The sequence below is a fragment of the Panthera tigris genome, chromosome C2 (assembly GCF_018350195.1).
Source record: "Panthera tigris isolate Pti1 chromosome C2, P.tigris_Pti1_mat1.1, whole genome shotgun sequence".
In the NCBI taxonomy this organism is placed as follows: domain Eukaryota; kingdom Metazoa; phylum Chordata; class Mammalia; order Carnivora; family Felidae; genus Panthera; species Panthera tigris.
In genome coordinates this window covers 126,612,497-126,636,875 of record NC_056668.1, presented here as the reverse complement: position 1 = coordinate 126,636,875, position 24,379 = coordinate 126,612,497, and the positions used below count along the sequence as shown (strand labels likewise).

Below are 24,379 nucleotides of genomic sequence, written 5' to 3'. Positions count from 1 at the left end.
TTCCTTTTTTTCCCCCAAAGCAGTTTGTGACTTCAAAATACTGCTAAAAAAAAGAGAGAGAGAGAGAGAGAGTGCAATTGTGTGTGTAGATTCGCACTGCACATAGCCAACAGCTACCACCTCAAATACCTGCTGGCAGGTTGGATGTTTCATTTTCAAAAATTGAAAATTCTTTCCTTCTGATTTTATATATAATAGTTGAGGCATTTAATGCTGCTGAACTACTTTTTCTCTCTTCCTCATTTTGTCAAGGAAAGTAGGAGAGAGGAACTGGCAAGGGGCTGAAAACTTGTAGGGAATAATTTCCGTAGCTGTCTGGAGGACAATCTCAGGAAGTGGCTAAATTACCCTCAGCTGACAGCCTTGAGGGCAGTGGTTCTCAAACTTGAGCCAGGCATCAGAATCACCTTGGAGGCATATCAACACTCCTGTCACAGGGCCCCACCTGCTCAGCTTCGGATCCACTAGATCCAGGTGGGGCTTGAGAATCTGTATTTTCTAACAAGTTCCCAGGTGAGGCTGACGCTGTGAGGCAGAAACCACGCCTTGAGAACCACTGCCGGCCAAGAGCCACTGGCCCCCAAACTGGCCTGACGCTGGAGCGAGGTCCTGGCCGGAGGGAGGTTTGGCTGTAGTAGAGGCTCCAAGGTCAGCCTCAAAGATGCTTGCCAAAGTCCAGCCAGACCAAGATGAGGCTGGCTGCAGTTACTGTTGGTAAAGGATCTACATAGAGAGAATCAGCCATAACCAGTATGCAGTCATTTGCTATAAACATCTATTTTAAATATAATGTTAATGCTTGATTGGTCGAGAATATTTTTAGGTGTTATGAATTTCTATCAGAAATTGAAAAATGTATGGCCGTGGTTTGAAGCTCATGTAAAAGGAAGCTCTTTGGTGCTCAGATCATGGCAAATCAAAGCATCACAGACAGCAAGTTCTGGCCCTAGTTACAGGAAAGTGTCGAGAAGCAACAATAGTTTCTTGAGAATGGTGTATGAACCTGACGTCAAAGATCAAGGTGACAGGGTCTCTCAGATTATAAGCCATACAAGGCCTCAGTTTTCTGTTACTAATAATGGCAATATGCCCATCAACTCCCACTCCCCATGAGGCTGTGGCCGTGCCAGAGAGCCAGATCCCCCACGCTTTAGCATGCTAGACTTGCCTGGGGACACTGTCTATACCCAGATACCTGGCAGCGGGACTCCCCCACTACTCCTGGCAGAAAGCCCTGCTTTGCCTTGGCTCCCACTTGTTTGCAGAAACGTGCTCCTCCTCCTTTTTTCTTCCAGAGCCCACCCCCACGTACCACCCACCTCATGCCCCTACCCCTGGCTTGTCTTAAATCGCCACCCATATGTGTCACCCACAGTTTGTAGTTTACAAAACACTTTCTCAGAGACTCAACACCCTGTTAGGAAGCTGGGGTGGTCGACCCTTCCTTTTTATGGTTTATAAAGCCAAGACAGCTGGAGAAGTGAAGTGTCCCAAGTGGGGTGGCAGGGCTGGTGTAGACACGAGCTGCTTCTTCCACTCCCTGCCGGAGTTCCCCTCCCAGCACTGGGGCCACTTAATGACAGGGTGAAGCACAGCTTCCAAGAGAGAGAGAGAGAGAGAGAGAGAGAGAGAGAGAGAGAGAGAGAGGACTGTGGATTAAGTGGCTTCCTTTGCAGTTGGTACTTTGAAAACCTCTGGGCTTGGAGAATATGAAGTCATTTCTTTGCCAGACAGGAAAGGAGCTATTTTTACAGAATCACTGTGAGGCCACTGCTTCCCAGTGACTGCAGAGCAGATTCCTTAGAGCAGTGGCACCTCTACCGCCATAGTGACTGACTACAAAGCCCGAGATCTCTCCCTACCCAAGGAGAGCACGTTTTTTTAACATCTACATTTTTTTAAGAGCAGTTTTAGGTTCATAGTAAAACTGACCGGAAGGTACAGAGATTTCCCATATGTCCCTTGCTCTGCACATGCACAGCATGTCGCCCATTATCAACATCCCCCACCAGAGTGGTACATTTATTGACAAACCTACACTGACACATCACCATCACCCAAAGTGCATGGTTTACATGAGGGCCCATTCTTGGTGTCGTCATACATTCTACGGGTTTGGACAAATGTATAATGACACCTATCTACCATTACAGTTTCAGACAGAGTGGTTTCACTACCCCAAAAATCCTCTTAGGAGAGCCCATTTTTATTTTATAATTCTAAAAAAACTATATGAGGGGCGCTTGGGTGGTTCAGTTGGTTGAGCATCCGACTCTTGATTTTGGCTCTTGATCTCACGACTTGTGAGCCCCCAGCTGGGATCTGCACCGATGGGACAGAGCCTGCTTAGGATTCTCTCTTTTCCTCACTCTCTTCTCCTCCCTGCCTCTCTCTCTCTCTCACACTCGCTCTCAAATAAATTTTAAAAAAAGAGCAATTAAAAAAAAAAGTGTATGATGAAACCCCTACAGAGGATACAACTTAAAGCTCAAGTATTAGAAACATTGCACTTGATGACAGCTCAGAGCCTGGAGCCTGTTTCAGATTCTGTGTCTCCCTCTCTCTGACCCTCCCCTGTTCATGCTCTGTCTCTCTCTGTCTCAAAAACAAATAAACGTTAAAAAAAAAAAATTAAAAAAAAAAAAAAAGAAACACTGCACTTGAAAACCGGTCAGCCACAAAGATTAAGCAATGAAATAACATATGTCAGTTAAGAAAGTCACGGGAGCCACGCTGTTCTGTGTAGCTAGCACTTGCCAAAGCCACACCTTCATTGGTTTCTTCCCTCTTGTGTTCTTTCTTTCCAACCCTGTGTATAAAGCCCGCGCTCTCTGGCAGGCGCTGTGCTCTAAGAAGCAGCCCATATACCAGCACTGCTTTCTGAGGGATCCAAAGGTGGAGTGATGAATCCCAGATATCCCAGGGCCTCCGGCAGCTCCCTAATCCACCTGAAATATGCTGGGGTGCTTTAGACCCATGGTGCCACACCTGGCTGCACATCAGAGCTGCCTGGACAGCACCGTGTTCAGAAGGGCCCACACTTAGTTTAATGCTATGCTGTCACAGGCTTGAAATCCTTCATAATTTCCAAACAAGCAGTCCCACGGTCTCATTTTGCACCTCGGTCTGACCCACAAATTATTGTAGCTGATCCTGCAGGCAGCTTTTAAGTATGTTCAGGTGACTCCAGTGGGTGGCCAACTTTGGGAAACACTGGTGTGGGAGAGAAGTCCTTACCTGGGGTGTCCCTTGTGTGTTGTAGGGGACATCAGATTCACCTGGAGCCCTTCCTCAAACTCTGCACACTGATGTAGAAATTGATGGATATTCTGATTCCTAAATATTCTGACCCCACCCGATTCCAGGCAGGAAGTTCCAGCAAATGTGACATCTGTCTGTGAGACAGTCCCACTGTGTTTGCAATTCCCTGTGTGTGAGTTGCTGTGACAGGGACTACACATGAACTGTTAGGACCTGCACAGTTGGAGCACGGTGGCCCCTCAGTTGTGACTTCATACAGCTGTGTTCCCTGTGGCACTGCTAATCGAGCACACCTGTAGAGAGGCAGTGTGGCTCTGTAGAGAGGCTGGAAGCAGGATGGGCATGGACGGCAACCCTGGCTCTGACTCATAGCTGTGGGGTTTGGGTGTGTTTTTTTTGTGCCCCAGATTCCCTATTAGTAAAATGAGCATCATAGTACCCAGCTCATGAGGGTGCTATGAAGATTAAGTGAGATATGACCTGTAAAGAGCCTAGCACATTGCCTGGCACATAGTAGGTGGTCAGTAGACATTGGTGTCCTATCTTCTCTAAGACAAAATGTTACCATATCTGTCCCCTCAACTCCTAAACTGTCCTTTTAGTAAAAGAAAATGTAACTCATTATTATAGCAACAAGGAAGAAATACTAACCAATATTCTTCAGTTGGCATACTTATCAAATATGTAATTTGTATTCATCTAGCTCATGGTTATTCAATATTTGCTAGGTCAAGGTGTCAGAAGGATGGTTTGTATATGTACATATACACAAACAGATATATTATAGATTGTACGTATATACACATAGACATATATATGCATACATGTAGACGCGTATATGCATGTATACAAATATATACACATGCACATATAGTATACACACATATGTACATATACATACACATATATGACAGGACCCTGTTGTGCAGTACTTTAAAAAAAAATGTTACTCAATTCAGGGCTCCTGGGTGGCTCAGTCAGTTAAGCGTCTGACCTCAGCTCAGGTCATGATCTTGCAGTTTGAGGGTCTGAGCCCCGCATTGGGCTCTGTGCTCACAGCTCAGAGCCTAGAGCCTGCTTTGGATTCTGTGTCTCCTTCTTTCTCTGCCCCTCCCCCACTCACGCTCTGTCTTTCAAAAATAAACATTAAAAAAATTAAAAATAAATGAATATTTTAAAGATAAAAATTTAAAATAATGTTACTCAGTTGACCAACAAAAGTAATGCTTATTGTAACAATTCAAACATCAAAGTAACATAAAAGTAACTAAATTAAATTGCCTAGCTTTACTTCCCACTCCTACTCCACCCCTGTAGGGCAACCATTTTTAAAAATACCTGTAATTTGAAGTTTAAATACATTTTACATGGATTTTGTCCCTTGTTTTTCTTTTGCACCCATACACACACACTCCATTTGGGTACATACCGCATTCCCATTCCGTAACTTTCTTCATTTAACAATATAATATGGACATCTTTGAAGTCCATGCATATGACCCCTCTACCAGTTTTCAGCAGCTCATGGCATCCCACAGGATGAATACACCACTTTCCAACCATTCCCTGGTGATGGGCATACAGCGTTTCGCTGTAGAAGAGGCTACAGTAAACAATCTTTTCTAAAAATTTAAGTACTAGCACTTCTACTTATTTCGGATAGAGCAGAGATAGAGTCTCCAGCAGGTTATGACCCAAGAGCAGACAAGGCAAAAGCCGAACAAGTAATAAGAAGCGTGCCCCCCCGCCCCCGCCATTCACTGACATGCCTACCACATCCCAGGCACTTCAGTGGGCACTACAAGCTGTGAACGTGAATGAGACTCAGTCTGACTTGAAGCAGTTTGTTCACCAAGGCAGCATTGGGTTAAATGTCAAAACCAGGGTCCCACATGATATATGTCTTAAGGTCCACAGTGAAATCATCCTAATGGTGCTTAAGCCAACCTCCACTCCAGCCCTAGATTCTAACAAGTCCCACTGACTCTGGAGTTCTGTACGAAAAGCCCTTTCGTGCAGTTTCCTTCCAATTACATTTGTAGTAGAAAACAAGAGAACTCCCAACTAAATCGCAGAGGAGATGTTAACTTCCTTTTCTAATTCGGCCAGTAGTTTATCCGCTCAGTTTGCTCCCTCGTTTTCTTCCAGAAGCTAAAGGTGAAAGAGAAAGTTCCCCCCCTCCCCGCCCCCCACAGAAAGACCCTGTGTCTCCTGTCAGGCCTTTGACACATTTCAGCGATACACTTACAAGTAGATAACTAAACAGGAAGTTACAAAACCAGGCTAAGCCGTAGAATAACTTTTGAAAGCACATGTAACAGGATTCAACAGATTTTTTAAAGCAGCTATGAAATAGTGTCACCAGAATTGTTTTTACTCGGTGATTTTTACTGCACAAATGTTTAAATGCTGTGGCACCCGTGGAGATGTGCGGCTCGTGTTTGCTTGGAGAAATCACTGACTGTTTAGCTGCCACCCTTCAGCTGCAGCGCCTTCAGGACCTGCCTCAGCTTCCCTGCAGCCGCCACCAGTGACTGAGCATGGAGGGAGGCTAGAGCCTAGGCCTTCCTGGAATGGGTGCTCTTGACTGTGGAGCTCCCCAGGGGAGCGGGAAGCTGACAGGTCTGCCTCAGCCAGCTCTGCATTGCGATCTGGAGCTCTCCTTGTCCATTCCTGCTTCCTCCTTTCTTTTCATAATGTCAGGCCTGCCTTGTGATTTGGGACTCTGGCCAATCTTGTTTCCTCCCCTTCTATCCTGCACAGCATCTGCTAACTTCCCCACCTCACTTCTCAGTGTCTGCGTTCTGGGGCATCCAATCAACACAGAAGCTTCCAGAGCAATGTAGGAACATAAATGTTTTACATCTCATTCAGAGAGCCAAAGAGCATGAACATATCCCCCAGCCCCTGGATGTTCTTTCACCAGGCTCTGCTAAAAATGAATTATGATCTGCCAAAGTGAAACTGACCATTTCATTTTCATTATTCAGGTTGGACACAAAAACCAAACATGAAGAAAAACAAACTCATATATACTCTGAAATTCCACTTTATTTTTTTATTTTTTTAAGTTTATTTTTTGAGAGAGACAGGGAGACAGAGCGTGAGTGGGAAAGGGGCAGAGACAGAGGGAGACACAGAATCTGAAGTAGGCTCCAAGCTCCCAGCTGTCAGCACAGCCCCACACAGGGCTCGAACCCCTATGCCGTGAGATCATGACCTGAGCCGAAGTCGGATGCTTAACCGACTGAGCCACCCAGGCACCCCATGAAATTCCACTTTAGTTACCTAAACTCTTTCTAGGAACTGAGGCAAGGAACATATTTTGGTATAACTTCGGTGTTATCTATGAACTGAGTATGGCTAGGACATCATAGTTAAAATGAAAGGACAGGGGCGCCTGGGTGGTTCAGTCGGTTGAGCGTCCAACTTCGGCTCAGGTCATGATCTCACGGCATATGGGTTCGAGCCCTGTGTGGGGCTGTGCTGACAGCTGGGATCCTGGAGCCTGCTTCGGATTCTGTCTCCCTCTCTCTGCCCCTCCCCCACTCATGCTCTCTTTCTCCTTCAAAAATAAATAAACATTAAAAAAATTTTTTAATAAAAAAATAAAATAAAATGAAAGGACGCTATTTCCATCTCTGTCACTTTAATTGCAGTTCCACTTGGAGCACCATTGTTCCTGATAAGCTGCCTCCCCTTGTGCTTCCACGGACTGAGAAGGAAATGAGTAATGATTGTATTCTCGTTGCAGGGGAGTTTGGAGAGGTATACAAGGGGCGTCTGAAACTTCCGGGCAAGAGGGAAATCTATGTGGCCATCAAGACGTTGAAGGCCGGGTACTCAGAGAAGCAGCGTCGGGACTTCCTGAGCGAAGCAAGCATCATGGGCCAGTTTGACCATCCCAACATCATCCGCCTGGAAGGCGTGGTCACCAAGAGTCGGCCTGTCATGATCATCACAGAGTTCATGGAGAACGGCGCTTTGGATTCTTTCCTCAGGGTAAAGGCAGCCCAGGGGTGTGGATGATGTTAGCACTGTTGACTGCTGGGGAGAAGTGTCTGCATGAGGATAGGCTGCCACTTAGGAATTGCCTGATGAAATGTGGGTGGGCGTTGGAGATGTTAGCGAGGTTGACAGATTTGTTCCTAAAAGGATAGAACAAAGAGGAGCCTGTGGACCCCTTGGTAGGAGGATAACGTGGAGTAGGGCCTCGATAAATACTCGTTGGATGAATACGAATGAATAGGGAGGCAGGTGAAGAATGGCCATCGGCATCTGCATGAATCACGGAGATTGAAGAGACTTCAGCTGCTACACTGCCCTGTGTGATTCACGCAGACGCCAGTGGCCATCTCTGCCTTTTCTCCAGTGCGGCCACCCTCCCCACCTGCTCCCTTCATTTGCAGCTCAGAGATAAAGCAGGCTGCCCTTTTCTGATGCCTGGGCCACCCGCCCTCTGAAGGGGCACTTCTGGGCATGAAAGGAATAGACAGTGTCACGAGCATTCACAAGTCTTTTCTGGGCTTGATGAGGAAGCATGACTTCAAGCTACAGCAGAGGTGGGGGTACCTCGAGGCCGCCGGCTGCAAGATCTGTAAGTGATCGTTGTCAGAATGTGCTCACATGGAACCACGCTGGAACCGCTTTCATTTCTGTGGGACATCACAGAATTACTCAGGGCGGGAGTGAGGGAGAACAGACATGATGCTAATGCCTGGGGAGTGGCAGCTGACTGGGCATAGGCCAGCGAGCAAGTCCTGCCTCGGACCAAAGCCTCAGCTGGGGACTGCTGGGGGCCCTGAGAGCAGAGAGTATGTGGGCAGCATCACAATGGAGCTGGGCCTTCTGAGCAAGGACTTCAGGGTAATACCAACTGGCAGGCTGTACATGTCACCAAAGCTACCAAACAGTAGCTGTGGCTGCAGATTAAAGTATTATTCATACACTTGGTCTTGAAATATTCATGGGGTGAGTGCTATGGTCACACCCCGTACTGGGTGCTGGGCCTATAGGGATGAAAGAGACATTGCTCTAATGCTATGTAACAGATCACCTAACTTCTGTGGCTTAGCACAGTTTATTTTGTTCATGAGTCTGCAATCTGGGCAGGGCTCGGTGGGGATATCTCTGTTCCATGTGCTATCAGCTGGGGCACTTCAAGATCTGGGGCCTAGAATCATCCAAAGCCTCACTCACTCATCTGTCTGACAGTTGATGTTGGGTGTCAGCTGGCATCTCTCCAGGTGGCCTGCTTGGGCTTCCTCACAGCAAGCTGGGTCCCAAGAATTAACATCCCACGAGATGAAGGCAGAAGCTGGACCGCTTTTGGAACCTAGCTTCAAGTCCCACAGCACCCTTCAACTACTGTGATATGACCCCCAGGTTCACGGGGAGGAAATGTGCCCCACATCTTGATGGGGAACAGCAGCATGGTGTCGTCTTATACATAAGGGATGGGAGGTCCTGTTGTGCCCACCTTAGAGACCACAACCTGCCACAGAGGTCCCTGCTCTGAGGACCTTGGTGCCCAAAGCGTCCAGCAATCATCCACTTAGATTCTGCTTTTTGTTTCTGTGTGTGGCGTAAAGAAGTATTGTAAGCCAAGAAGAACTGAAATCTTCCTGGGGAAACCCGGGAAGGCTTCAAGGAGGAGAGAGAATTATCTGATTGTAGAATGAGGAACCCACAGGCAGACGGGGCAGCAGGCCGGTATGATGGAACAATTGAGCAGTGTATTCAAAGTCCAGAGCCAGCATGGCCTATCTGGTAACGTTTCAGCAGCTGGTGGTGGCTCCAAAGTTCAGAAGCAGGGCTTGGGGACTGCGGTGTGAAAGGGTAGCCAGGGGACCTGTCTAGAAGCTGCATTTGCACATACTGAAGCTACCTTGGCAGGGCAAACGCACACTTTTGCCTCCTCTGGGTTATTAGGCAATAGTAGCTTATTTTTGGAGGGGGGAATGGGGGGGCAAATGATGGGGTGGATGTACTTTGCCTGGTACAGGCTCCTTGAGGGTATGGGTTATGCCTTTTATTTTGAAACCCCCAGTGCCCAACACAGTGATCATCTGGTGAATGCTACTTGGATTAAAAAAAAAAAAAAAACAAAAAAACATGAAAAACCATTTCTGGCACAAAAAGGTTTGGGAGTGACAGGGGAAATGTAGACATCCTGAGCGTCCGTGGACTCTTATTCTTGTGGCCAGACCTCTCATGTCAGAGTCAGGAAGAGACCATGCTTTCCTGGGGGCATTCATTCGTGATCAGGGATCTTCTTGTGAAGACAGCCAAATAAATGTGAATAGAAGGCCATGTTAGGAGAAAAAGGATTTTCTGGAACCAGCCTCCAGACCTTTTTAGGGGTCATTTATTTCCTACAAGTGACCTGATTGTACTTCACAGAGTCACAACATGATTTGAAGACTGTGATCAGACTTTCTCCCTGGAACATGCAGGGGAACAAGGAGATTCATTCTCAGGAGGCTACAGAAAATCAAAACCCCACACAGATGCTCCACACAGGGCTATTTCCGTGTGAGGCCCAGGACATGGGGGCATGGTAGGCACCAGTATTTGTCACGATGATGAGGCCTGGGCAGTGGGAGAAGAGCCAGGGGCAAGAGAGGAACACAGGGAGGCAGAGGAGAAAGGATGGCAAGTAAGGGACGGCCAGAGCAGGCAGCGCAAGGAGGAGAGGGAAATGAAGCGTTTCTGACTCCTCGCACGGCATGGAGGCAGGTAATCTATAAATCTAATTTCAGCCTTACTACCAAACCCTGGAGCATAGCAACATTAATTGATGTATCTGCTGCTTGGTAAAATTGAAAAGTAGGTCATCAGTTCAGTTCTGCAGGGTCCATCTTTTGGGAAGTAGTATAATTTTAGGATCACCATTCAGAGAATAAAGGAAAAGAGTTAGGCCTCAATTTGTGCAACTGCCCCCACCCCGACACACACACACACCGAACTGGCCATGGCCGTTTACACTGGGCATGGTGGCTTTGGGGAGTGGCTGCAGCTCCAGCTCTGGGTCAGCGTCTGGGCGGCTGTGGCCACTGGGGATCCAATGGGCACACTGGCTTCTCACAGCCCACCCACTGCTCCTCTCCCATTGCAGGACTTAGAGTCTTTCACCTTCTGAAAGGATTAGAAACACTGTTATTTTCTAACCACACATTCAATAGGTTCAGTATTATTCATTTTTTAAATGTCTATGCCATGGATTATGTAGCATGCAAATCCATTATTTAATATATCCTTGTTGGCACTGGTGTCTCTTGCATAATCTTAGGAATGGTCCCTGAAGCCCTTCTCAATGTCCTGTGCCATAGCCAAAAAGGTCAACATGCTCTGTAAGGCCTTCTTGCCTAGCCTGACCTTGTAGTTGCTGCTGGGTCATCTACAGACAGTCATAACTGAAAGACTATTGGAAGTTACTGAGCAATGTCAAATTCAGACATTTCTTATCAGGGAGGCTCATTCATGGGCTGGAGCCCATGACCATAACCCAGAGATCGGGAAGAGAATACCAGATTGGACATCCCGAGACCTAGGTTCTGCTTTGTGCTCCACCATGAGTCACCGGTGGCCTTGAGCAAATCTGTTAACTCAGTTTCCCAGTCTATAAACTAAAGGCATTGGAATTGAATGATCTTGAAAGGTAGGGCTCTTACAGTTAAAAAAAAAAAAATCTATGATTCATTCTCTTCAAACAAATCAAATAAGGGTTTCATTTCCTGAAGTGGATTTGTCAATGAAAGTTGAAATACCTAAATCCTTCCTGCCTAATAAAAGGGCCAGCAAGTGGCTTCAGTGAATTTGCCAAAAAGCAATTTCAGCAGAAAGCACTTCATGAAGGGAAGAAAGTTTAAATCACTTCACTGTACTGTGTTTTTACCATGTGATCACTGTGGAGCCTGATCCTTTCCAAAGTCAGTGAGAGAACTGGGCTTTTTCTGTCTTGTACATCTTTGTATGCTGATGTTCCTGTCTTTGGAAGTTCTTCTTGGGGAGTTAGACCAATGAACCGAACCTAAAACAGTTGAATGTGTCAGGGAATCTTAATAGGTTTGTGTCTTTAAGTTTCACCAGGATTATGAACTCAACAGGCACAATCCTGTCTTATCATGAAATGTGATTACCCTGCAGGTTCTAAAGAAAATATGTTGCCATTACAAAGTCCATATTCCATGGAAAAGACCCTGGACAGGAGTTTAAAGATTCAAATAAGAGTAGCATATTTCAGGCACACATGTCTCTACTTTCTTTTTCTATGACCATGGCAGACATCATTAATCAATCATGTCACTTTTTGCTGCAAAGCTTCTACACAGCCTTCTTCTCCACACAACATTTGAGGAAGGCGTTACCAGTTGATCACAGATGGAATGTCAGTGCAGAAGTAATTTGCTATCCTGGACTTAGATTCTTGTTATAAGTCAAAGCCACACAGAATGATTTAAGGCTGATCACTTAAACTTTCTGGACTTCCTTTATCTTCTCTGAAAAGCAATAAACTGTTGTCTGCCTTGCACAAAGGAGGATCAAAACACATTCTATCAAGAATGACTTGCCATTCAAAAGTCAAGAAATAGAAAAAATCATGTTAGTTAATTAATTGATCCAAACTTCAGGCCTGCATCATTAGGCCTCGGTCATCCACTGCTACAGTTGGGGTGTGGGTGTTGGGTTTTTTTTTTTTTACTGCAGCTGCCAACCTGTAGAGCCCAGAATGCCCTGTGAGCGAGGTTCTCCTATGGCAGGGATCCTAGGATGTGTCCCTAGCATACCAGGAAGCTGCGAGGAACCTGTAGTCCTGGCCCCTGGTGTCCTCAGACTCTCTCACCAGGCTCTGGGAGAGCTGATTTGTGAGACATTATGGCTTGGCTGATAATACCAGCAGTTGTTGCTGTCTTAGTATTCACGAGCACCGAGCTAAGCCCTTTCATGTATACTGTCTCATTTAACCTCACCAAAATCCTATGAAGAATGGACGCTATGTTCTTATTTTACAGATGTGGGAATGATGGCTCTGGAAGTTAAATGACCTGCCCGGGGGCACACAGCCAGTGAGCAGCAGAGCCTGGGTCCAGGCCAGGTCTGTCTGTCTCCAAAGCCTGGACTTTTTTTTTTTTTTTAATGTTTATTCATTTATTTTTGAGAGAAAGAGAGCACAAGCAGAGGAAGGGCAAAGAGAGAGAGGGAGACACAGAACCGGAAGCAGGTTCTAGGCTCCGAGCTGTCAGCATAGAGCCCAACCTGGGACTCAGACCACAAACCGTGAGATCATGACCTGAGCTGAAGTCAGATGCTTAACCGACTGAGCCACCCAGGCTCCCCAAAAGCCTGGACTTTTAACCACTTCTTGGCCTTCGTTGACCCCAGAACCTATAAGGGTGACTGACCTAAATATTAAAACAAATCAGATGGTAAAGCTGTTCCATGAAGGCTTCAGTGATTTAAAGTAGAAACAGACCTATTGCTGTGCATTCTTCCAACATTTCTCTTCCCAGAGCTGTTTACAACCACCACCGATCCCCTCCCCAGAATCTATCTACAAACCGGCTTCTTTTGGGAGACATTCATTTTTAACCACATTGTTGTCTACACTTACAGAGAGGAAGTAACAAACTGAATTGGAAAAATGTGACCCTTGTGACTTGCAGCTGAGATACATTTTCCAACATACAGAAGTTGCATGACAACTTTCTGGGGAGGCAGGTCCCTAGAGACCTACTTAGAGAAAATGAATGGTGTTCGCAAAAGCCTGGCTAACTTCTCGAGGAGGTGTTGATTGAAGTTCATTAGCAAGGAGGAGGATTCGTATCACTCACAGCACATCCAGCTCTCACAGATGGGCACCATGTGCTGAACAACAGTCAGGGTTTCCAAAAAGCAGATCTGCACTTCCTTTTGGAGTTGGTTAGAAGAAAATATTGCAGGGAAAGCATTCCAGGCAGGGTGGGAGGTGGTTAAGGTTTGAGTTAGAAACAGCCTGGAGCTTGGGGTGTGTCAATCCCAGTGTGTTTGGGGTTCTCTTCTGGGAGGCATCTCAGGAAGGTGTGGAGGGAGCGTCAGTTTGCTCACTCTGATTGATCAAGGGGCGTAGCCCTAGAACACAGACCTGGGCTTGCAGTCTTGCAGAAGGAAGTCTTCAACATTCACACTATCATGGTTAGACTGTTTGATTGGTGGGGTTTTCTCTAATACACAGGGTAGTTTTTCAGTGGCTGTTTTGTTTTTCCATATTTATTTTTGCATGGAAAATGCTTTTGTAGGAGTGCATGCATAGATGCTGTGTCTCACACACACTTAAGTGAGGTAGTGCATGTGACTGTGTTGTATATCACCTCACATGCAGTAGGTGCTCAGTAAATGGGAGCTGTGCACGTTTTTGTGTGCTGTTTCACAGGAGGGAGCTGGGGAGTGGCTGCTTTGCCCAGGGTCTGTGTCCAGCAGTAACTTAGACTAGACCCAGGGTGTTCTACCTCCTCTCACCTCTCCCCTAGTCAAAGCTTCTCAATGCCTGGGCCAAGCTCTACTTAACAGAATACTACTTATCGTTCTTCGGCGGAGCAGCTGGGGCTGGACTAGAAGAGAAAATGTGTTATTGGCAGCAAAGCACGGGGTCCGCTGATGTAACCAGTGTGTGCAGAAGCCAAGACCCAAGGGCTTTGGGGAAGCAGGAGGAAGGTTGATACATTCACTGAGGTCTGTCACCAAACCTTGAAGGAGAGCATCCACCCAGGAAACAGTGAGCCCACCGGTGACTGGAGAGGGGCAGCACTGCAGCTTGGCTCCCATTCGCTAAGAGGGCCAATGCCATACGTTGTGTGTGTGTTTCTCCTGCCACTAATCCCTTTGAGGTGCATATGGCTATCCCAATGTCAAGGTTGACAGCTCTGGTAGGACCCAAGGAAGACACCTTAAGCATTTAATTCTGGAAACAGGGAGAGATGTAGTAGTCACTAATGGAACACATGTTTATTGAGCTTTTTCTATTTAAAGTTCTTAGCACTGGGAGTGCAATGGTAACCACAGGAGAGAGGGTCTTGTCTTCAGAGAGCCAAGCAGCAGAGGCAGATGGATAGGTGTTACACATACACACCTAAAACTTGTGATATGCTAAGAAGAAGAATAAGAGCATTCATAAAAGACAAGAAGATAGTAAGAAAGTGCTAATCATATTTGGAGGAGGGGAGTAGTTATAGAGACATTCTCTCTGAAAAAGGGACACTTAGTGGAGACCTTAAGGGCAGGTAAGTGTTGATTGTGAGGAAGAGCAGAGGGGACGGCAGGTGTAGGGGCCATAAGGAAGGAAGACCTTGGCTTGGGAAAGGACTGAGAGGTCACCAGTCACTGTGGCTGGCAGGTGAGGTGGTGGCTGATCCCCTGGGGTCCCGTGGACCATGAGGAGGAGTTTGGAGCTTTTCCCTAATACAGTGAATGGGAAGCTGTTATAGAGCTTGAAGCCAGGGAGTGGCATGGCCTGATTTATGTCTTGCAAAACTGGCTGTAGCTGCTGTGTAGAGAATGGATTGGGGAAAGGCAGGTGTGGGGAGGCTGTTACAGGTGATGGATGATGGTGACTTGGTTAGAATGGAGGCAGTAGAGATGGAGAGGCGTGAATGGCTTTGAGATGTATTTTGGAGATAGAATCAACAGGGTTGGCAAGGAGAGAGCAGAGCATTCAAGGAGAGGGATGGGGGAGAGGGGGGAGGGAGAAGGACACAGTGAGCAGCGTGGCCAGTCACAGACAGAGGCTGACAAGCAGTAGGACCGTGGTCCTGTGGCTTCTGTTTAACCACTGAAGCCCATCTTGATCCCAATGCCCTTTATGTCTTGTTACAGCAAAATGATGGGCAGTTCACGGTGATCCAGCTGGTAGGGATGCTCAGGGGCATTGCCGCGGGCATGAAGTACCTGGCTGAGATGAACTACGTGCATCGGGACCTGGCTGCTAGGAACATCCTGGTCAACAGTAACCTGGTATGCAAGGTGTCTGACTTTGGCCTTTCCCGCTACCTCCAGGATGACACCTCAGACCCCACCTACACCAGCTCCTTGGTGAGTCCTTCTTAGTGTTCTCAGGTAAAAGCATGGCATGAATAAAAAGTGGCTGCACATGGCTGGGCTGGGGACCCATGGCAGGGCACACTGGAAGCGACTGGCACTTGAACTTATCTCCCACTGGGGGAGGCAGGTGCTAGATGGAGAAACAATAGCAGCTGCTTGTCCTCGTTGTCCAGGTAAGCATTTGGGCATAGGCTGTAAGGAAGGATCAGGGTGTCTACTCTGAAACCATGGATGGTGTTCTTGGCCAGTGGGAAAAGGACACTTTGGAAGAGGTGATTTGGAGGAATCCAGGCAGTTGGAGAGTAGCGTCAGAGACGTCCATCAGCAGAAGTAGGCGCCGGTGGGGCTGGGTACTGTGTCACCAGGCAGACCCTTGGTCCCCTCCTCTTCTCCCTCTCCCGTGCTTCCAGACAGCTCTAAGTGCCGTGTACATGATGAGTACTCTCACATTGGTATTCCCACTCAGCTTTCCCCTCCACAGTCAAGGCAGCTCTCATCACCTCCATCCAGTCATCTGGTTCTCACAGTTCTAGTCCCAACCGTTACAGGTCCAAAGCAGAGCTTTCTCCTCCATTTTCCTCCCCAATTTCTCCAGCTTAGTGGTTCCACCAATTCAACGAATGACTGAAACCTGCGAGTCACCCTTGATTTCTCTCTGCCTCACCATCCATGTCCAATCCCTTGGCAACTCCCATAGGTTCAAATAAAATCTGCCTCTTTCTTTCCATCTCTGCAGCCCCCATCCTATTCCAAAGCACCATTCTCTTTCACCTGGTCCCTTCTGGTAGCTTCCTAACTGGTCTCCCTGGTTTCTTCACTCCCAGGATGTTATTATAAAAATAAGAACAATACAGAGAAGTAAGGGGGGGAAAAGACAACCAAGAAACCACAATCCCCCCTGAAGCAAGAGTCAGTAAACTTTTCCTTAAAGGCCATATAATAAGTATGTTAGGCTTTGTTGGCTAAGAGGCAACATAGAGGATATTGTGTAGATAATTAGGTAACACTTTAAAAGGGTATAAATACCATTCTTAGCTCATGGGCTATAAGAATCCAGGTGACCTGACAGATTTGGTGTTCAGGCCATAGTGTACCAACCCCTGTCCTTAGGCGTCAGTTTTAATAGTTGGGCATGTCTCTTTTCACACTTTTCTCATTGCTCCAAAATTTGAAGATTTTTATTTTATAACAGTGGGATCATACTGTGCCTATTGTTCTGCTGTGCGTGTCTCAGGGGCATTCTTCCTGCCAAGCTGCTTTTCTACAAGTTTGTGAATATTTACGCTCCACTAGGAACGTATGGTGCCCACCTTCCAACATCCTTACCAGCACTGAAGGCAATCGATCTTTACCAATTTGCCAATCCAAAGATGAAAAGCATTACTTCCTTTTGTTTTGGTCTGCCTTTTCACCTGACTGCTGGAGATACCCCTTTACTGTCTTCTCGCAGTTACTGGGATTCACGTTTCAGCTGCTGTTTATTATATGTACATGCCTTTACCTGTTTTTCTATTGGGTTGTATGCTGGTTTCTTAGAAATTTATAGGAAGCCTTTTTATATTAGGGGTGTTAACCCTTTGTCTCCATGTATGATACAGTTAGTTCCCCTTACCACATCTCTTGTTCTTTTGATACTGTTTATGATATCCTTTGGCTTCCAAAAGCGGTTAATATTCTTCTGGTCAAAAATACGCATCTGTTCTATGTTTTCTTGGGGTTTTTTGTTTGTTTATTTACTTATTTATTTAAAAAAATTTTTAAATATAAAATTTATTTTCAAATTGGTTTCCATACAACACCCAGTGCTCATCCCAACAGGTGCCCTCCTCAATACCCATCACCCACCTCCCTGCCCTCCCACCCCTCATCAGCCCTCACTTTGTTCTCAGTTTTTAAGTCTCTTTGGCTCTCTCCCTCTCTAACCTCTTTTTTTTTTTCTTCCCCTCCCCCATGGTCTTCTGGTAAGTTTCTCAGGATCCACATAAGAGTGAAAACATATGGTATCTGTCTTTCTCTGTATGACTTATTTCACTTAGCATTAACACTCTCCAGTTCCATCCACTTTGCTGCAAAAGGCCATATTTCATTCTTTCTCATTGCCACGTAATATTCCATTGTGTATATAAACCACAATTTCTTTATCCATTCATCAGTTGGTGAACATTTAGGCTCTTTCCATAATTTGGCTATTGTTGAAAGTGCTGCTATAAACATCGGGATATTTAAAATGTTTTTAACGTTTATTCATTTTTGAGAGACAGAGAGAGACAGGAGCATGAGCGGGAAAGGGGCAGAGAGAGAGGGAGACACAAAATCCGAAGCAGGCTCCAGGCTCTGAGTTGTCAGCACAGAGCCTGACGTGGGATTCGAACTCATGAACCACAAGATCATGACCTGAGCCGAAGTCGGACGCTCAACCGACTGAGCCACCCAGGCACCCCAGTTTTTTTGGTTTATTTAAAAATCTCTCTTCACTCCAGGGTTATAAGTGCTTTTTAAAGTTTCCTGTACTATCTTATTGGGGGTTTTGCTCTATATTTAAATACTAAGCACACCTGAAATTTATTTATTTTTCCCAAGATTTCATTTTGGAAAATTTTCAAGCATACAGAGAGCTTGATAGAATTTACAGAGGCTAGCCATTACCCACCATCTAGGTTTTAGAATGAATATCTTGCTCTGTATGATTTATTATATAACCATCCATCTGAGCTATCCCTCTGTCCATTCTTCACTCCATCCTATTCTGTTGATGCATTTCCAGATTTCATGTACCTCTTGGCCATCTGTATGTCTTTGGAAAAATGTCTAGTCAGATCCTTCACCCATTTTGTAATCAGGTTGTTTGTTGTTGATGCTGAGTTACATGATTTCTTTGTCTATTTAGATATTAACTTCTTATTGGATACATTTATTTGCAAATATCTTCTCCCATTCAGTAACCTGCCTTTTCATTTTGTTGATGGCGTCTTTTGATGTTCAGATGCTTTTTGGTTTGATGTGGTCCCATTAGTTTATTTCTGTTTTTGTTTCCCTTGCCTTTGAAGCCAAATCCAATATAAAACATTGCTAAGATTAAGGTCAAGGAGCTTGCCACCTGTGTTCTTCTAGGAGTTCTGTGGTTTTAGGTCTAACGTTCAAGTCTTTAATCCATTTTGAGCTGATTTTTGTATATGGTATAAGATGGTGGTTCAGTTTCATTCTTTTGCATGTGGCTGTCCAACACCCTTTATTGAAGAGATTGTCATTTCCTCATTGTGTACTCTTTGCTCCTTTGTTATAAATTAATTACCAGGTAGGCATGGGTTTATTTCTGAGTTCTCTATTCTGTTTCTGTTTCTGTTTTCTTTCCAATACCATACTGTTTTGATTACTGTAGCTTTACAGAATAGTTGGAAATCAAGGACTATGATACCTCTGACTTTGTTCTTTTTTCTCAAGATTTTTTAGCTATTTGAGTTTTCTTTGTGGTTCTATGTAAATTTGAGAATAATATGTTCTAGTTCTGTAAAAAATGCCATTAGAATTTTTATAAAGATTGCACTGAATCTATAGATTGCTTTGGGTGGTATGGACATTTTAACAATATTAGTTCTTCTAATCCATGAACATGGAATAGCTTTCCATTTATTTGTATCTTCTTCAGTTTCTTCATCAGTCTCATAGTTTTCAATGTACATACAGGTCTTTCACATCCATGGTTAAATTTTTTCCTAAGTATTTTATTCTTTTTAATGCAGTTGTAAATGGGATTGTTTTCTTGATTTCTCTAACAGTTTGTTATTAGTGTGTTAAAATGAAACATATTTTTGTATATTAATTTTGTATCTTGCAACTTTACTGAATTCATTTATTAGTTCTAACAGTTTTTTTGTTGGAGGATTTAGAGTTTTCTATATATAGGATCATGTCATCTGCAAATACAGTTTTACTTCTTCCTTTCCAGTTTGGATGCCTCTTATTTCTTTTTCTTGCCTAATTCCTCTGGCTAGGCCTTCCAATACTGTGTTGAATAAAAATGGGGAGAGTGAGCATCCTGTTTTTATCCGGATCTTAGAAGGAAAGCTTTCAGCTTTTCACCATTGAGTATGATATTAACCATTGCTTGTCATATGAGGCTTTTATTATGGTGAGATATGTTCCCTCTATACCCACTTCCTTGAGAGTTTTCATCATAAATGAATGAATTGTATCAAATGCTTTTTCTGTATCTACTGAGATGATCATATGATTTTTATCTCTCATTTTGTTAATGCTGTGTGTGATGTTGATTGACTTGTGGATGTTGAACCATCCTTGCATCTCTGGAATAAATCCCACTTGACCATAGTGTATGATCCTTTCAATGTATCATCGAATTTGGTTAGCTAATGTTTTATTGAGGATTTTTGTATCAAAATTCATCAGGAATATTGACTTGTAATTGTCTTTTTTTATATTGTCTTTGTCTGGTTTTGGTATAAGGGTAATTCCAGCCTCATAAAATGAGTTTAGAAGTGTTTCCTGAAGTTTTTTCGAAAGAGTTTGAGAAGTATAGGTATTACATATTCTTTGAATGTTTGGTAGAACTCACCAGTGAAACTGTCTGGTCCTGCCCTTATATTTGTTGGGAAGTTTTTGATTACTGATACAATCTCCTTACTAGTAATCGGGCTATTCACCATGATTCAGTCTCAGAAGACAGTAAAATGTTTATTTATTTCTTCTAGGTTGTCCACTTTGTTGGCATATAATTATTCATAACACTTGCTTAAGACTTTTGGTTTTCTGAGGTATCAGTTATAACTTCGCCTCCTCTTTTGTTTCTGATTTCATTTGAGTCCTTTCCCCGTTTTTCATGCTGAGTCTAGCTAAAGATGTCTCAATTGTGTTTATCCTTTTGAAGAACCAGCTCTTAGTTTCATTGATATTTTCTATTGTCTTTTTAATCTCTCTCTCATTTATTTATGCTCTGGTATTATTTCCTTCCTTCTACTAGCTCTGGGCTTCACCTGTTCTTCTTTTTCTGTTCCCTTTAAGTGTAATGTTAAATTGTTATTTGAGATTTCTCTGGTTTCTTAAGCGAGGCCTGCAGTGCTATGAACTTCCCTCTTAGAACCACTTTTGCTTCATCCCAGAGATTTTGGTAAGAAATGATTCTTAAGTGTACATGTATAGAGTTTGAACAAATCCATACACCTGTGTATCCCAAACTCCTGTCAAGATACAGAACATGGCCATCACACTGGGAAGTGCCCTCATACCCCTCCCCAGTCAGTTGTCACCCCTACCCTACACCCAGGGGCAACCACTGTTCTGATTATTTTTTCAACCATAGATTTGTTGTGCCTGTTCTAGAACTTCACATGATTGGAATTACAGTCTATGCTCTTTGTGTCTGTGAGATTCATTCATGCTGTTGTGTGCAGCAATACTTTGTTCCCATTTATTGTAATATTTCATTGCTTATATATCTGTTCTTTTGTTGGTGGACACAAGGGCTATTCTCAAACTTTTTAAAAATTTTTTTAAATTTTTGTAACTTTTTTTTTTTTGAGAGACAGAAAGAGACCAAGCCTGAGCAGGGTAGGGGCAGAGAGAGAGGGACACACAGAATCCAAAGCAGGCTCCAGGCTCTGAGCTGTCAGTGCAGAGCCCAATGCGGGGCTCGAACTCACAAACTGTGAGGTCATGACCTGAGCCAAAGTCAGATGCTTAACTGACTGAGCCACCCAGGTGCCCTTCAGAATTGTTTTTGAGTATGTATTAGGATATATATTTTTTTACCCTGTTTTCATGCAAGTGAATAGATCATTTAACAATACCATGTGTTAAATATATTATCCATATTTTATTGATCACTTGTCATCCTTGTCATATATTAAGTTGCATTATGAACCATGTTTTGATTCTCAATTCTGCTCCATCAACTTATTTACTTATTCTGTGCCCAACCATATTGTTCTGATTGTAACAACTTTAGCACAAGTTTTACTATCCGTATTGTTTGGATTATAATAACTTTAGCAAAAGTTCTCCTCTTTGGGTGAGGTTATCCTTTATTCTTCCTTAAAAAAAAAACTCTTTGTTGACTGTTATCAAATATCTTTTCTTTCAGGTATATTTGAAATCACTTTTTCTAGTTCCAAAACATGCATAAATACTCACATTTGGATTTTGAATGGAACTTTATTCTGCCTTTGAAAGGACTAACAGTTTAATGACTGTGAATCACCAAATAATGATGTGAACCAAACATTTATGCTTTACATTAAATTTTTTTTAGGTAAAGGATTCCCCACATGATGTTCTTGTATACATTAGTTAGACCATTCGTTGTGGTTTTGTTGTTCTTCTAACTGATAAAACGTATAAACTCCTAGATCTAAGAGCTTTCAGGATCCTTCACCAATTGTTATGTTCCTCTGTCTCACTATATTTATCATATCATTTCTCCATTCTTTTCCTTTTAATTGAAATAGACATGGGGCACCTGGGTGGCTCGGTCAGTTAAGTGTCTGACTTTGGCTCAGGTCAAGATCTCACAGTTTTTGAGTTCAAGCCCTGCATTGGGCTCTGTGCTGACAGCTCAGAGCCTGGAGCCTGCTTCAGATTCTGTGTCTCCCTCTCTCTCTGCCCCTCCCAAACTCGTGCTCTGTCTCTCTCTCTCTCAAAAATAAATATTTTAAAAATAGACAGATAACATGTTTGTTGATTAACAACTTGTGGTTCTAAAATTACAAAGAATTTATTCACATGGACAGTATGTATTGAGCAGCTGCTATGTGTCAGTACTGGTCACAGGCCAGGGACACTATCAAGATCAAAAAGAGACATTGTTATTGTTACTCACATCACTCACAGTTTGATGAGGAAAGGTAACATTAGTCAGACACAGATATAAGTGCATAATGACCAGTGGAGAAAAAAGCCATTGTGTTCTGTAAGAACATGAATAAAACAATAAATAACAATATAATCTGACCATATCTAGGGGGATTAAGGAGGGCTTCCAGAAGAGGAGATGGTGCTTCAGCAGGGATTTGAAGAATAAGTCACCCAAATGAAAGGGGAGGTTAGAACACTGAGAGACATAAATAGCACATACAAAGGCCCTGTGGCAAGAGAGAAAATGGAACATTAAAGGAGCTCATAGAGGACCCCTATGCTGGGAATTTGGGAAAAGAGGAGGAAAGTGGCCAGGGAGGTCAGCAGCAGCCTCCTGGACCCTTGTGATAGAATTCAGGGCCTTAGAGCAATGGGAAGTCATTCCAGGGCTGTGTGTGTGTGTGTGTGTGTGTGTGTGTGTGTGTATGTGTGTGCACACATAGATGGATACACATGATCCAAAGGTGATGAATTTGCATTTTAGAAAAATAACTGGCTTTTCTCTTGTCTTTCCCTTCCAAACTCTTCTCTTACCTTCTTTCAGAATGAAACAAAACACTTTATTGGCTTTCTTTTATCTTTCACCAAAAAGCTACTTGGCAGACCCAATCAAGGTAGATGTCTCAGGCAAGGGAGACATCCCTACTAGATATCTAGATCCATGTGGGGGAGAGCCAGCAGCCAAGAAAGGTTGGGAAATTAGCTATTTGCAAGGAGATGAGGAAATATATTGGAGACAATGGGAGCTATTGGAAAAGGAGGTACAAATATGGAAAACAAAACTAAAATGAATTATGTGGTATTGAATTGGAATTGAAAGTATTGGTGTGAACTTGGGTTTTTTTAATATATAAAGAGGTAGAGGAAAAACTACAGGTTGAGAGTGCCTCAAAGCAATGACACCACCTACAATACAATTACCTGTATGTAGAACGTGTGAAATCGTTCCACAGGTTCTTGAGGCTCTGCTCGTTATTTTCCCCAATTTTTCCTCTCTTCCTTATAACTGTCTTTAAGTTCATTGATTCTTTGATTTACTGTTTCCATTTTGCTAACAGAAAGTTCCTCTAGTGATTTTTTTCTCATGTTGTCTTTTTTAACTTTACAATTTCTTATTAATCTTTCTTTTATAATTTCCAGTTATCAACTGGGGCGCTTTATATTTTTATACATCGTAAGCATACCCTTCTTTATCTCACTGAGCATAGCTATAATAGCTCCTTTAAAGCTGAGGTCATCCTGGGGCGCCTGGGTGGCTCAGTCGGTTCAGCGTCCAACTCCAGGTTTCGGCTCAGGTCATGATCTCACGGTTTGTGAGTTCAAACCCCGCATCAGCCTCCACACTAACGGTGCGGAGCCTGTTTGAGATTCTCTCTCTCCCTCTCTGCGCCTCTTCTGCTGTCTCTCTCCATGTCTGTCTCTCTCTCAAAATAAATAAATAAACTTAAAAAAAAATCCCAGGTCATCCTGAGGTTGGCATCCTTTCCCATGAAAAGGGGTCACATTTCCCTGAGTCTTTGTCTGAATGGTAGTTTGGGATTATATACATTATGAATGTTACAGTGTAGAGCCTGTAGGTGCTATGACATTGATCCAAAAAGTGTCAATGTTTCCGATTTAACAGGAAGTTAACTCAGTTAGACTCAACCTGCAAACTGTCAAGTCTGCAGGGAGAAACAGCTCAGATTTCATTTCCTGTGGTTTTCAGTCTGTCTCATAAATGCATGATTCAGGGGTCAGCCAGAGAATCGGGAAAAGTTCATATCCAGAATTTGGGATTCTCTCTCCCTGGCTCTCTTGTTTCCAGGGAGTCCCTGCAAACCCCAACTCTCTAGCAATCCTGATTATTCTGGGCTCCTTCCCTTGGTTCCTGCAGCCACAAGGGGGTGGGATTTTCAGCTGGAGTTTTAGCCACAGGGCACACTTTCCTCAGCAAAATTGCAAAAGGTGAAACTCACCTTGTGCTGTTCAGTTTCTGGAATGCTCAAACAGTTTTCTGTTATCTTACTTCTTTTCCTTTTCTCTTCTATTTTGTTGTTACTCACTGGAGATTCTGTTTGTTAGAAGCATACCCCTCACACCAAAAGTAGAACCTTCCCCTTGTTACCCCTGTTCCATGAAACAGTCCTTAAGACTGCTATACTCCGTCTTTATAGTCCGTATCATACTTCATCTT

General features: G+C 43.9%; 1 protein-coding gene across 3 annotated transcripts in view; it reads left to right on the top strand.

Moving 5' to 3' along the window:
* EPHB1 (EPH receptor B1) overlaps positions 1-24,379 on the top strand; it is a 322,262-nt gene that overhangs the window by 256,289 nt on the left and 41,594 nt on the right. For all 3 annotated transcript variants that reach the window (XM_042999022.1, XM_042999024.1, XM_042999023.1), the window contains exons 11-12: positions 7,016-7,263; positions 15,112-15,327. In XM_042999022.1, the coding sequence (XP_042854956.1) occupies positions 7,016-7,263; positions 15,112-15,327 (464 nt within the window). The remainder of the gene's footprint in view (positions 1-7,015; positions 7,264-15,111; positions 15,328-24,379) is intronic.